Here is a 12,390-nt window from a genome sequence, read left to right as displayed (position 1 = left end):
AATTTTATATGAATACTGTTTGATGAAAAATGCATTAAAATATGGCATGAATGAATTCAGTACAATACACTGTACTGAATTCATTCGTGCCATATTTTAATGCATTTTTCATCAAACAGTACATTGCCTGGACGAGCTTAATTATTAATGGTATCATTTCTAGATTAAAAACAAGAATGCACTCGGATAGTTGGATAATTATGTTGTAGGTTGAGAACTAACGACATAAATTTGGTTTAATGGTGAAGTCTTCGTTTAGGCGTTCGTTTGATAGTAGATGGAATCCATCGGAGCTAGAGCCAATGCAGATTTGAATTACAAGGCTCACCATTTAGAATAAGTGAGTCTTGAGTTTGTATGTATTTAACCTTTTCATTCAAATGTTCATTCTTTTATTTTTCCAAAATTTTCGACAATATTGTGCGGTTAAAAATGCTTAGTGTTGTAGTCCCTTTAAGCAGACAAACCCTTACGTATATGGAAAAAAAACATGAACCAATCTACAATCGCTCCCAACATCACGTGGTGTGTCAGACGCTGTGCGTCATAGCGGAAGTGTTAACGCCCTCTCTCAGTCTGCGCATCAACCATGTTTATTGAAAGTAACGCGAAATGGAGAAGAGTTATTAAATAAAATGTATAAAAAACCACCTTGTGACTTACGTATCGTGATATTGGACACTGTGTCTTTCTACTGCCGTTGCCTACAGTTAAAATGCTTTCAGCAAACTAGAGCAAACTACGCAAACAGGTAAAATAAAGATTGTAAATTATCTAGTTCAAAAGAAGTAGTAGTAGTTATAGTAATAAGACAAGATGTAGTAGTAACCTCAGAATTCTTCTTATTTGTTTCATTTGTAGCATTAATGTTATAATAATCATATTATATTTTGTTTTTAAATTAGGCGATAAATACTTTGGAAGCAACATTTGTTTTTATTACGTACGGTATTTCAATGTCCTTTCGTATTTTTGTTTTATTTGTGTTCATCGTTTCTGAACATATATTGAATTTCAATTGAAAAAGAAACTGAAACAATAAGTTAAAGATTACTAAATGATTGAGCAATTTAAAAAAAGCTCTTAAGCAATTGATTATCAAAATATATTTAGCTATGTTTAGTAAATTTAGTACGTACAATACAATTCAAATATGAATTAAAAAGACTGATTGAACGACAAACGTTTGGAATACTATTTGATAAATGTTATTCCTTAGCAAAGGGAGCGAAGCTTAAGATATTTGTGCAAACACTTTACTTTCGTATTCAATTAGAATAAAAAGTGACCTCACAATATGAATTAAGGCAACATAGAAATAAAACAACATTAATATATTTTCAGTAATTTCGTACAGTTATACAAACAGAAGACATTATAATGTTTTTTTCAGCAAAAGTAAAGTATTATCTTGTCACTTGACATTGTTAAAATGAATCTGTATATATTGATATTGTAATTACGCTTTGATAAGTGTCAGTACGTGCTGTTTAGCTCAGATATTTCGTACATCCCGTCTTGTGAAGGACGGGTCATCCGGGCTCGTTGAACTTAACATTATCGTGTGATAGTCGTGGTACACAGATGCTATTCAGTAACAATCGCTCATGCCCCCTCTGTGTTACTCTTTATCTCTCTGTCTCACTCTTTCTTGCTTTCTTCGACTATCGATGTTTTTTCTCTCTCCGTATCACTTTCTCTCTCATCTCAGTATATCTCTCCATTCTAAATATGTTCTTCGAATTCTGTCCTTCCGTCCTACTCGCTCTCTCTTATATCGTCTTCCCCCTATTCCACTATTCTGTCGTCTCTTCACTTTTTCACTCTTTCTCAAATCACGAACTCTCTCTCTCTCTCATATTCCCCCCTATGCACTCTCTATCTATGGCGAAGATACTCTCTCTCCCTCTTTTTATAACGCCCTCTTGATGATGATGATGATGATGATGATGATGATGATGATGATGATGATGATGATGATGATGATGATGATGATGATGATGATGATGATGATTATGATTAATACGATGACGATGATGATGAATATTACGATGATGAAGATGATGAAGATGATGAATATGCATATGAATATGAATGTGAATATTAATATGAATACGATGATGATGATGATGATGATGATGATGATGATGATGATATTTGGTGATGATGATGATGATGATGATGATGATGATGATGATGATGATGATGATGATGATGATGATGATGATGATGATGATGATACTGATGCTGCTGCTGCTGATGATGATGATGATTAATACGATGACGATGATGATGATGAATATTAAGATGATGAAGATGATGAATATGCATCTGAATATGAATGTGAATATTAATATGAATATGAATATGAATATGATGATGATGATGATGATGATGATGATGATGATGATGATGATGATGATGATGATATTTGATATTTGATGATGATGATGATGATGATGATGATGATGATGATGACCATTTAAATTACTGACATGACTTCTTCTCTGCCGTCTATCCGATATATTTGGGTCATGTACGTATAACCTTAAGCTAAGCTTACGTCGCAAAAGCACACGGTACTAAACCACCAAGATTTTAAGCAGACGAACATTTTAATTGCTGACGTTACTACAAATCTGCCATGTAGCAGATATTTGGTTCATGGACTCATAACTCAAGGCGGCGGAGGCATGCGGTTATAAACCAAGTGGGATTTTCTTTCAAGATGACGAAAAGCGATGCCCAAATACTGTAACGCTCAATATATATTGTATGGTAATTTGGGCTATACTTTTTCCCCAAGATGGGAACAGTTTAAGACAACGAACATGTTAATAAACGTGAGTCAAACTCATTGAGGCAGACACGTAGTTTTTAACTGAGACTCGTTCTGGTAAAACCGGGTTTAATGCACGTGCATAACGTTTCGTACCAGATTAGCCTGTGCAGTCCACACCGCTTAATCAGGGACGACACTTTGCGCGTAAACTGGATTTTTGCTAAAAAGGTACTTCCTTTGAACGAGACTTATCATTAAAACGGAAATAGTCGCCTTGGATGATCCTGTTTGAACGGCATGGACTTATATGGGACGTCATTTTACGCACATGCAATAAACCCATTTTTCTCGTAAATTATTTAACCACGATTCAATGAGCAAAAAACTGTGCAATATATTAGACGTATCTTGTTCAATTAATACACTGCGATTTAAACGCGCAAAAATGTGCCATTTTAAAGACAAGTTTCCGTTTTAAATCAACATGCTGTGATTTAAATGTACATGTACACACACTGTGTCATGTATAGTTGTTTATCAAATCACGTGGTACAAATAACAAAGACCTAGATCACTACAACTAAGGCTCGATTGGTCATTGTCTACTCAGGTACCACTTAAAAGCATCGGGTACTTTAAGTATAATAGAAAGTACGTTGGTTACGAAAAATATACTAAAATGTACCCCGGAGTATAGCCGGTGCCTTTAAGCGTATTTCAGTACCCGGCGTATAATGTATTATACTTAAGAGACCCAGGGTAAGTAGTCCCTGAGCAGTAAAAACCGATTAAGAACAACTTAAGTGACCTTCGAGAGTTTGTCAATTTGTGTAAATATTCTTGTATAACAAGTGCACATAACTTGAAAAAAGATATATATATATATAAACATGTATATGTGACGTCGTCGGCAGAAATCCGTTCAAACGCGGTCGACGTTATTTTGAGCTACGCGTGATTGAAGCGTGGCGTTATAAAAATGGAAATACAATTATAATTATATTATGAAAAAATATTGAAACTTGAGATATATGCATGTTTTCGAAGAATGAAAAGCCCCCCCCCCCGAGCTCTGATCGACAATGTACACTTATATTTTTTTAATTGGTTGGAAGTAACCGTTGCTTTGTTGAGCGACCTCTTCTAAAAGGTTACGCATACGCAATTAATTTCCTTCTATGTTACATATGAAATAGTCGAAGTTCGATATCATCTTTTACCATGATCAAGCGATAAGTCACTTTATCATAATACATTATTGGAAAGATAAATGCATAATCTTTTGAATAAATGCATGTCATTAAATTCTATACGTCGTAACTCAAAATATTTACCTTTTCGGCACACCGGTTTTGACACCTGTGGAGGCGGCCATTTTGGGCTCAAATAGTATATCCTACTTTCAAAGCCGGGAACCATCAACAGAAAAAGTAGAGCACAAACATGACTTTTTTTCTTATTGCTTACATATATACCTTCAATTTTACACCAAAACACACCATTTGCAATGTAGTTTACAAATCCTAGGCAGCATGCGCTGAACAATGTGTGCTTAGTATCAAGTTGACTGCATGTAACACTGCAAACAGGATTTCCGGTTTGGGGTTATGTGACCTATAAGAGAAACACAACCCCTTCAAATTTGATAAAGGCACTTTTCCCATTGGTATAATCTGTTTTGAGAAAGGTCACAAAGTTCCCGTACAATGACACACATATTTATTCATAAAAGTTGTCGTTGAAAGCGTCATGTAAATTAAACTAAAATGTGACTCCTAGAGATTAAACACGTTTTCACTTAAGCCTTATCAGAAAAACTGCCACACCCACTAGTAGCCATGTTTTTCCACTGACGGAACGATTTTCGAACTATGCCGACATATGATAATAATACATGTTCTGAGTAAATTTCATCATGATGGGATCAAAAATGTGACTTCTAGAGTGATAACAATGTTTCACTATAGCCGTATAAGGCAAACTGCCCGCCCCTTGGTTTCCATGTTTTTGGGCCAGAACCATTTTCAAACTCAATAGACACCAAGGAAACGGACTCGAGAGCGTTTCATATAAGCTTAGGCTTGTTACGCAATCGAGCTTAAATAAATAGGTTTAAAAAAAACTCAATAGAGATACTATAAGAACAAATGTTTATACAAAATTTCGTTAACATTGGAAAAAAAATTGGCTTCTAGAGTGTAAACAAGCTTTTTCTTTAATTTGACCCATTGACCTATTTTTTGACCTCACATGACCCATCGTTGAATTCGGCCGAGACATCATTGAGACAAATCGTCTGACCAAGTTTCATAAATATTGGAAATAAATGTGGCCTCTAGAGTGTTAACAGGATAAATTGACGATAGATGACGCACAACGAGCGACGGACAAAAGGCAAATTAGATGCTCAGCATGTGCATATTGTGCTTTCATGAGCTAAAAACAAGTAGCTATGTTTATACAAAATTATTTTTTTTATATATTAGTAAAAATCATAAAGCCAATAATTTAACGGAGTATTAATAATTTTAGATAACTGTTCGTGTTCATATATAGTTAAATTGTTGTTTTTTGTATGACTTAAGACAAATTTTTAAGTGAACCATTATAAAAGCTTATCAAGTAGATGTCAGTCTGTCTGTAAGTAAAGTCGTTTGTCCCTCCCTCTTTCCTATCACCCATTAATCCGAAACCCACCCAAATATATCCATCCATCCAACCATCAAACCATCCTAAAATATCCCCCGTCCACCATCCATCCATTTTAAACTTTGTTTATTGAACAAATACAAGTGCAATAAAACTTGTAAGCTTTTAAAACCTTTTCCTAACGACACACGCACTTTATCCCGTTTTCATGATGTCAATGATTTATCATAAATTCAAATGAATCTCAAAGCCCCAATCAACAAATGACTAAGGCACTACATAAGCACACATGACGCACGTGAAATTGTGTGAAAAATTAATAGCAAAATTACATGAAATTCAAGTATACCAATTGGTTATTTTGATTAGCAAAAATCAATTACTTTTAACTATGTTTCATAACTGACCATGTAAAATATACTGTAATTAGGTAGGTAATCATGTTGACAAAGAATGTTCATATTAGAGCACATAAAAAAGGGTAATCACGAACACAGGAATCAGGTAACTAAAATACACCCAGGCTAATATGAGTCCTTCAAACGAGGCTTTATCACATTTAAAAACGCGGGCTTCACACAATCAACAGTCAAACAGGTTGAGTTGTCACCGTCCCATGTGACACTTATCATCGTTATCTCGTAAAATGTTCATCATGGAAAGAAAAACATGATCTTTGCTCACGATAACGACATAATGATCTTTGGACAATAGACTGGTCTCAAGATAAGTCTACCTGCCGAAAAAGATAACCAGTATCAGCGTAAGATTACTTAAACGACTGCGTGTCAATCAATTTATTTGCTGAATTGTTGTTTCATGCCCAAGCTTGACACAAAGAGTTATTGAACACAGATATAAAATTAATAAGCAAACACAACATGGTGACTTGAACAAGATAGCTAAGTTGATAATATCTCATGGACTCGTATTTGGAAACACCTGAAAGATAAATTTCATCATGAATCCCCATGAAGCAAACATTGTTTAACAATAGCAAACATTCTCATGAAGTTTCAGTACATTGATGTGCAATGGTATAACTATGCTGTATTTTTCTTAAGATTTCGTCTTTTGCAGAGAACATGCAGAGGAAGGGGTTATGCATTCATTTTTAAGATTGAAGTATTTGTTCCGAGATTTATGTAATACAATGCTATAAAGAAAAATGAAAACTAAAGTGAATCATGTCGCTCATCGAAGAAAAAAAACAATGTGCGTTTCTTTTGTTTCGTATAAAAAAGTGTTGCCTTTTGTTTTCTGATCAATTTATTTTGTTTTTCGCGCAGATTTCCCACAAACCAATATAATCGATAAGGGAATTTCCGGCTATAATTGTACATACAGCGCAAAATATGATTCGCTGCCGGGCGATAACAATCGTCTACGATGAACAATTGGGTGGTTCCGTAACTGGCGAGACTGGTTAAAACTGGATTCGTCAATTTTCATTTACAGCCTGTTATGTTTAATCCACGATTCGCCTCATGCCCCCTTTAAAGAAAAGAAATGATTTATCGATCTTTCAAATGGCATAGGAATTAAAGATTTCAATTGTCAAGCAGTCTGGAGCCGAATTTAAGCACATTCTAAGCATGTTTTAAGGCTATGGTCATAAATAAGCATTTTAAAGCATTCCATATTTTTTAAGTACTTTTCAAGGTAAATCTTTATTTTCAAGCACTTTTTAAGGTCTGTGCGAATCCTGTTAAGGTTGAAAATTGTATGATCCTGTTTGTCAAAAAGTCTTAGATTTTTTTTTTTGATTACCAAATTATATGATATTGTTTACCATAAAAACTGTTCATTGGTGAACGTTTCATGTCTTGAAACATGTTTTATAAAGTTTGTCAAAACATTTAGCCATATAAGTAAACCACTGATCATGTGTGTTCATTTATTATGACAGGCGGTAATATATAACTTTTGTTGATGTAGCTTATCATACACATGATTGTGAAACCCATTTAAATGTAAAATAAGATTGTTGGTTGCTATGGAAACATTATTTTGGCATTAACTTCTTTGTTGATCTAATTAATTCGATTTATATGAAAATGTTATTATGTTTATTTTAACTGATTTATAGAAGGTACCTTTAAATGCCTTAAAATTAATACATGTGCATCTTTGTTTGTTCTGAATTAGAAGTACATGTCGTTATTATTTGTATTTATTTATGGAGGTTTTACTATGTGGGTTTCGTAAACAAATTGTAGTTAAATTGTTTTGTCAAATAATGTTGTTCTTTTTTATGTTTGATATGTATGCGAAAGGATTTACTGATAAAATATGGTGTTTTTGCTGTTCAAAACAGTAAAAATCGATGTTTTATCTTTTTGTTGCCTTGGTAACCATGATTACCATCAGCAAAATGTCCGTACATTAACTTTTTTACCAGCATATATGTATGGCACTTTTAAATTCCATGTATGATGTTTACGTTGGGCGAAGTCTTTAATGGATTGAAACAAATACACTGTAAAATATGTGGATCTTTTCTAAAAAAAAGGACATGTTGCACTATAACTCAACCTATTTTCTTAGATTCTGTTTGTTACTATGTATTAAATAAATATCATGTTGAAACAAAGATCATTGACTGTAAGCAGTTTTATCATATAATTGACAAAAACGTAAATATTAAGTTTTTCCTGATATTTAGACAATGTGAATGAAAATAATGTATTTTATGTTACCATAGCAACCACTGTGTTTAAATGTTTGTATTTATTTGAACATAAAATGTGAAAAACATGGCCAGTTCTACTAATGCATTGAATCTATATGTGAATGCTATACAGTAAATGTATGTATACTGTATTTACAAAAGAGTTTGTTGTCAATGTCAATTGATATAGAAAACCATTATATATATATATATATAAACAAATATCATTTCAAAAGCAGGCTATTATTACGTTTCATTCGTCCCCAGCCACTTGCGTACATGGTAAAAAGTTGATTTTGAAGCCCTTGTTTGCGGCCTTGCCATTCTTTCATTTTTGTAAATAGTATCACCTGTACAGGTTCCATGCGTTTTTTTTTATCTTAAATGTTTTTATCTTAAATGTAAGTTTCAGACTGCTTGTGTGCAGTGAATGTGTTTTAATGATTGCAGGTTCGTTGTTTTCTGAATTGAGCTTGGTGGAGATCAAGAAGGCGTTCGCGGCTCCGAAAGAGTGTGTTTCTTCTGTGGTGAGCGACCTTAATTGGTAAATGACTTTTTTTTTTACACAGCCTGCCTATGAAATGTATTTTTTAAGCTTTTTTACCAACGTGCAGTGAGACAATGGGCTTTGATGAGCTTAGTTTTCATAATTTGGATGTAAATAACTGATCTGAAAAAGGGAGGTAATTCAAATATTTAAAAATGGCTATTTTCAGCTGTAATCCGAAAAAAAACTCTTACAGTGATTTGGCTGTCGGACATCCAATTTGTTATTATTTTATCAGGTTACTCTTACTGTTACATGTTATTTGAGTGTTTCTCATGTTCTTAGTGTCTTATGTATGCCAAAACAGTTGTATTAATGTACGAAAAGGAGCAAAATAGACAAAAATCAAGGAAATTGGCAACCCGCGGGCTGACAAATCAACTATTTTTCTCAAAAATTAGGTCCAGACATGTTGGAAAAGGTATCTGCTGTGCAAGTAAGATGTATATAAGCATGAGCGGAGTGCTTAAAAAGGTTTGAAAGGTGTCCAAAAGGTTCCAGGAGACATTCGAAGAGTGTCTCTCTCTGAACTCTGAATGCATGAATTCTCAGTATAATAGGAGTAAAGTATGCACTTTGGGTTATGTGTTTGATATGAAGAAAGACAGTCCTTTTTGCAATACAGTTGAGTGAAAACAGTCTGTTTTTGTCAAGAATAGTCTAACATATTATAAAAAGATGCTTTTGCAATAATGAAAGATAATAATTGGTGTCCTTAAGGTAGCACACCACGGTAGGAAGCAGAATATTCGAATTGGCCACAATCAAAAAGTGAAATATTGGAAAGGGGTAGGTTTCAATGTCAAATTTGAGAGTAATAGGTCTTATTGTACCCCCAAATTGCATTAAATCCTAAGAATATGACCATTTTCAAATGCGAAACTGTGGGTTCATGACCTCTTCCCATTTTTTCTTCTTTGTTACTCAGGAAGGACAACTGCGGTAGTCATTTTGGATTTTGGGTTACTTTTAAGCTGAAATCGCTAGTAGGGTCACGCCAGGGATGTATAATAGATTAATCTATTATACATCCATGTTTAGAAGAACTCTTACAGTTCTTAAGCAGTGGTTGAAGTGTGTGGTTATGATTTGGTATTAAAAACTTCCTTCTGCAGTATGTAGAGGGTGAATATTAAATTATTACAATTTGAATGTGACAATAAAAAAATGCAACTTAAGGTTTTTATAGACAGTGTTCGAAAATGACTATTTTTGAGTAAGATATTTTTTAACAGACATTCTGATTTTGCGAAACGAATGGATTTTTTTTTTTATAATTCAAAGATAATTTTGAAGGAGTCCGAAGGACATCTTTGACACAAAAAACAGGAGTCCGAGTCTCATTTCCTGGAGTCTCGGACCACCGGACTCCCGTTAGTGTCGCACACTGCGTAAGTAGAGTCATTAGTATATTTTAAGTCTATAAGCGTATTTATGTAAAATATATTTCATTTTAGAAATTATCAGAAATAGCAGCGAAATGTACATTGTCAACCCATCGAAAAAAAAATCTTTTCATAATTTCTGTTTGAATATTATTGAAATCAAGCATGATTTAAAATTTATTAAAACAATTGATGATGGCTTCCATGTATGACAAAAACCCAGCAGGATTTGAGCACATATGTATGTTACATAAATTATTCTTTGAAAGTGACTTACAACAAATATAATACTGTTTAATACAGAAGGTATCTATACAGGAAACATTTGATGGGGAGGATAATCTGCCATCTGCCATGTCATCTGCAGGGGAGGTAATGCTTGTTTTCCTGATGGAAAATAAGGCAACTCCCTAGTTTTATGTTTGTTTCTATAATCGTCAGCAATCTATATTGCAAATCACACTCGTATAACTCCTTGGATAATAATAAGTCATTCATCCCTCAATTTCCTGTGATATACCAATACGTTTGTTCTATGAAAGTTTGAAAAAAGTCTTATTAGCCACTCTCATTTTTGTAAAACAAACATGAGCTATTGTCATCACCCGAGCGTCTGCGTCGATGTCAGGTTAAGTTTTGTGTTTAGGTTAAGTTTTGTGTTTAGGTCCACTTTTCTCAGAAAGTATCAAAGCTATTGCATTCAAACTTGGCACACTTACTTACTATCATGAGGGACTTGGCAGGCATGTGACTCGCAGAATTCTACTCCAAGTTCAAGCATCATTACCACCTCCCAGCCACCTCCATCTGGAATACAGAACGTCTATAGGACACCACCAAAGCCAACTGGACCAACTAGCGCTGAGCGAAAGATGGCAGAAATGACAGACGAATTGGAAAAAGAAATGGAGGCAGCATCCAAAGGTGGAGAATACTTTGGTACGATACAGTTTGGTCACTGAGTATCATTATGGAAAATGGTGTAGTAATCATAAATCAAACCTGGCATAAGATAAGAACATATGTACTGCTAAATTTGCATTTATTTGTCATTTGAAACTGCTGAAGTGCAAAGTTTGATTATGTTCTTTTGTTGTTGATTTTAGGCATTGAATTATCAACCCATGCTTGTTAAATGCATATAAAAAATAAGCTCAGAATAACTGGTCATGAACTGCAGTGCTTATTGATAGTCATATAATGTTGATGTGTTCTGGTACATGTTGTATTGATTGTGATCAGCCAAAAGGTTGAGCAAAGTCGTTTTAACTTAGTTATTCAGAATCATAATACCTGCTAATGGCTACTTGCCAGACGCCCATTGGTTTAGTTGTTTGAAACAGAATGGACATGTAGGTGAATGGGGATTAAACTATTTTACGTTTTACAAATCTAAAACCAACGCTGAATACAAATAAAAGTATTTCTTTATTATATTTGTCTTTTGTTTGGGGGGGGGGGGGGGTTATTGAATACTGGCACTTGAACTCTATCATAATCTGACAAAAAAAATCTTTTTGCACAAAGAAAGAAATATTCACTTGTTTAATAATGTAATGCATATAATAACAGCATGTTCATTTTGAACATGTATCAAACGATATCATTTTTGTGACTGCTGAAGACTTCTCCAGTCTCCAACCATCTTTTATTTTGTGAAGCAAGCTGTTTGGTGTTTAGCATTATCTTTTGTGAATAGTTTTTGGAATCGTTTATGGAGAATATTGTAAACAATTTACACAGGAATGGAATTTAGTGTTTTTTTAGGCATAGCCTGATAATGATTCAGTTCGTTGCCGATCTGTAATGTATACAAGGCAAATATTTTCTTTCCTGAAACAAGGATTTTTGGCTCAAAGCCATGGATGACTAGGTCTTACGAAAATTGTGAACAATGTTCTTGTATATGTGAGCATGATGTTCAGCGAACCTTAATACTACCTGATGTTGTGTTTTCTAAGGTTACGATTTTATGGAGATGCTATAGATACTATGATGAACAGTTTTAATCTGTTATATCACAATTTTTTCCATAAGAATCTGCATAGATTGTATCATTTATTTAAGTTCCGCTAGATAAATTGTAGCTTTATCATCCTGAGGCAATAAGAAAATAAACGTGGAACATACATGTATGGTAGTCGAACGAGTGCTTTCAGAAAGTTGGTATCTATAAATATAGCAGCATTCAGCTATAAATATATTTAATTATGCCCGCCTTTGAAGAAGAGGTGGTATATTGTTTTGCACATGTCTGTCGGTCTGTTGGTCCGTCCACCAAATGGTTTCCGGATGATAACTCAAGAACGCCTTAGCATAGGATCATGAAACTCCATAGGTACATAGTTCATTACTG

General features: G+C 34.0%; 1 protein-coding gene across 2 annotated transcripts in view; it reads left to right on the top strand.

Moving 5' to 3' along the window:
• Positions 1-567: 567 nt before the first annotated feature.
• The window catches only part of LOC127867433 (uncharacterized), a 68,514-nt gene continuing 56,691 nt past the window's right edge, over positions 568-12,390 (top strand). The window contains exons 1-4 of one of the 2 annotated variants that reach the window (XM_052408580.1): positions 568-751; positions 8,553-8,646; positions 9,946-10,040; positions 10,699-10,973. In XM_052408580.1, coding sequence (XP_052264540.1) covers positions 10,907-10,973 — 67 coding nt within the window. In that variant the 5' untranslated portion in view covers positions 568-751; positions 8,553-8,646; positions 9,946-10,040; positions 10,699-10,906. The remainder of the gene's footprint in view (positions 752-8,552; positions 8,647-9,945; positions 10,041-10,698; positions 10,974-12,390) is intronic. The other variant, XM_052408581.1, reaches the window with a different exon arrangement.

This window comes from Dreissena polymorpha, chromosome 2 (genome assembly GCF_020536995.1).
Source record: "Dreissena polymorpha isolate Duluth1 chromosome 2, UMN_Dpol_1.0, whole genome shotgun sequence".
NCBI classification, from domain to species: Eukaryota; Metazoa; Mollusca; class Bivalvia; order Myida; family Dreissenidae; genus Dreissena; species Dreissena polymorpha.
This window is presented reverse-complemented; position numbering and strand designations above follow the sequence as displayed.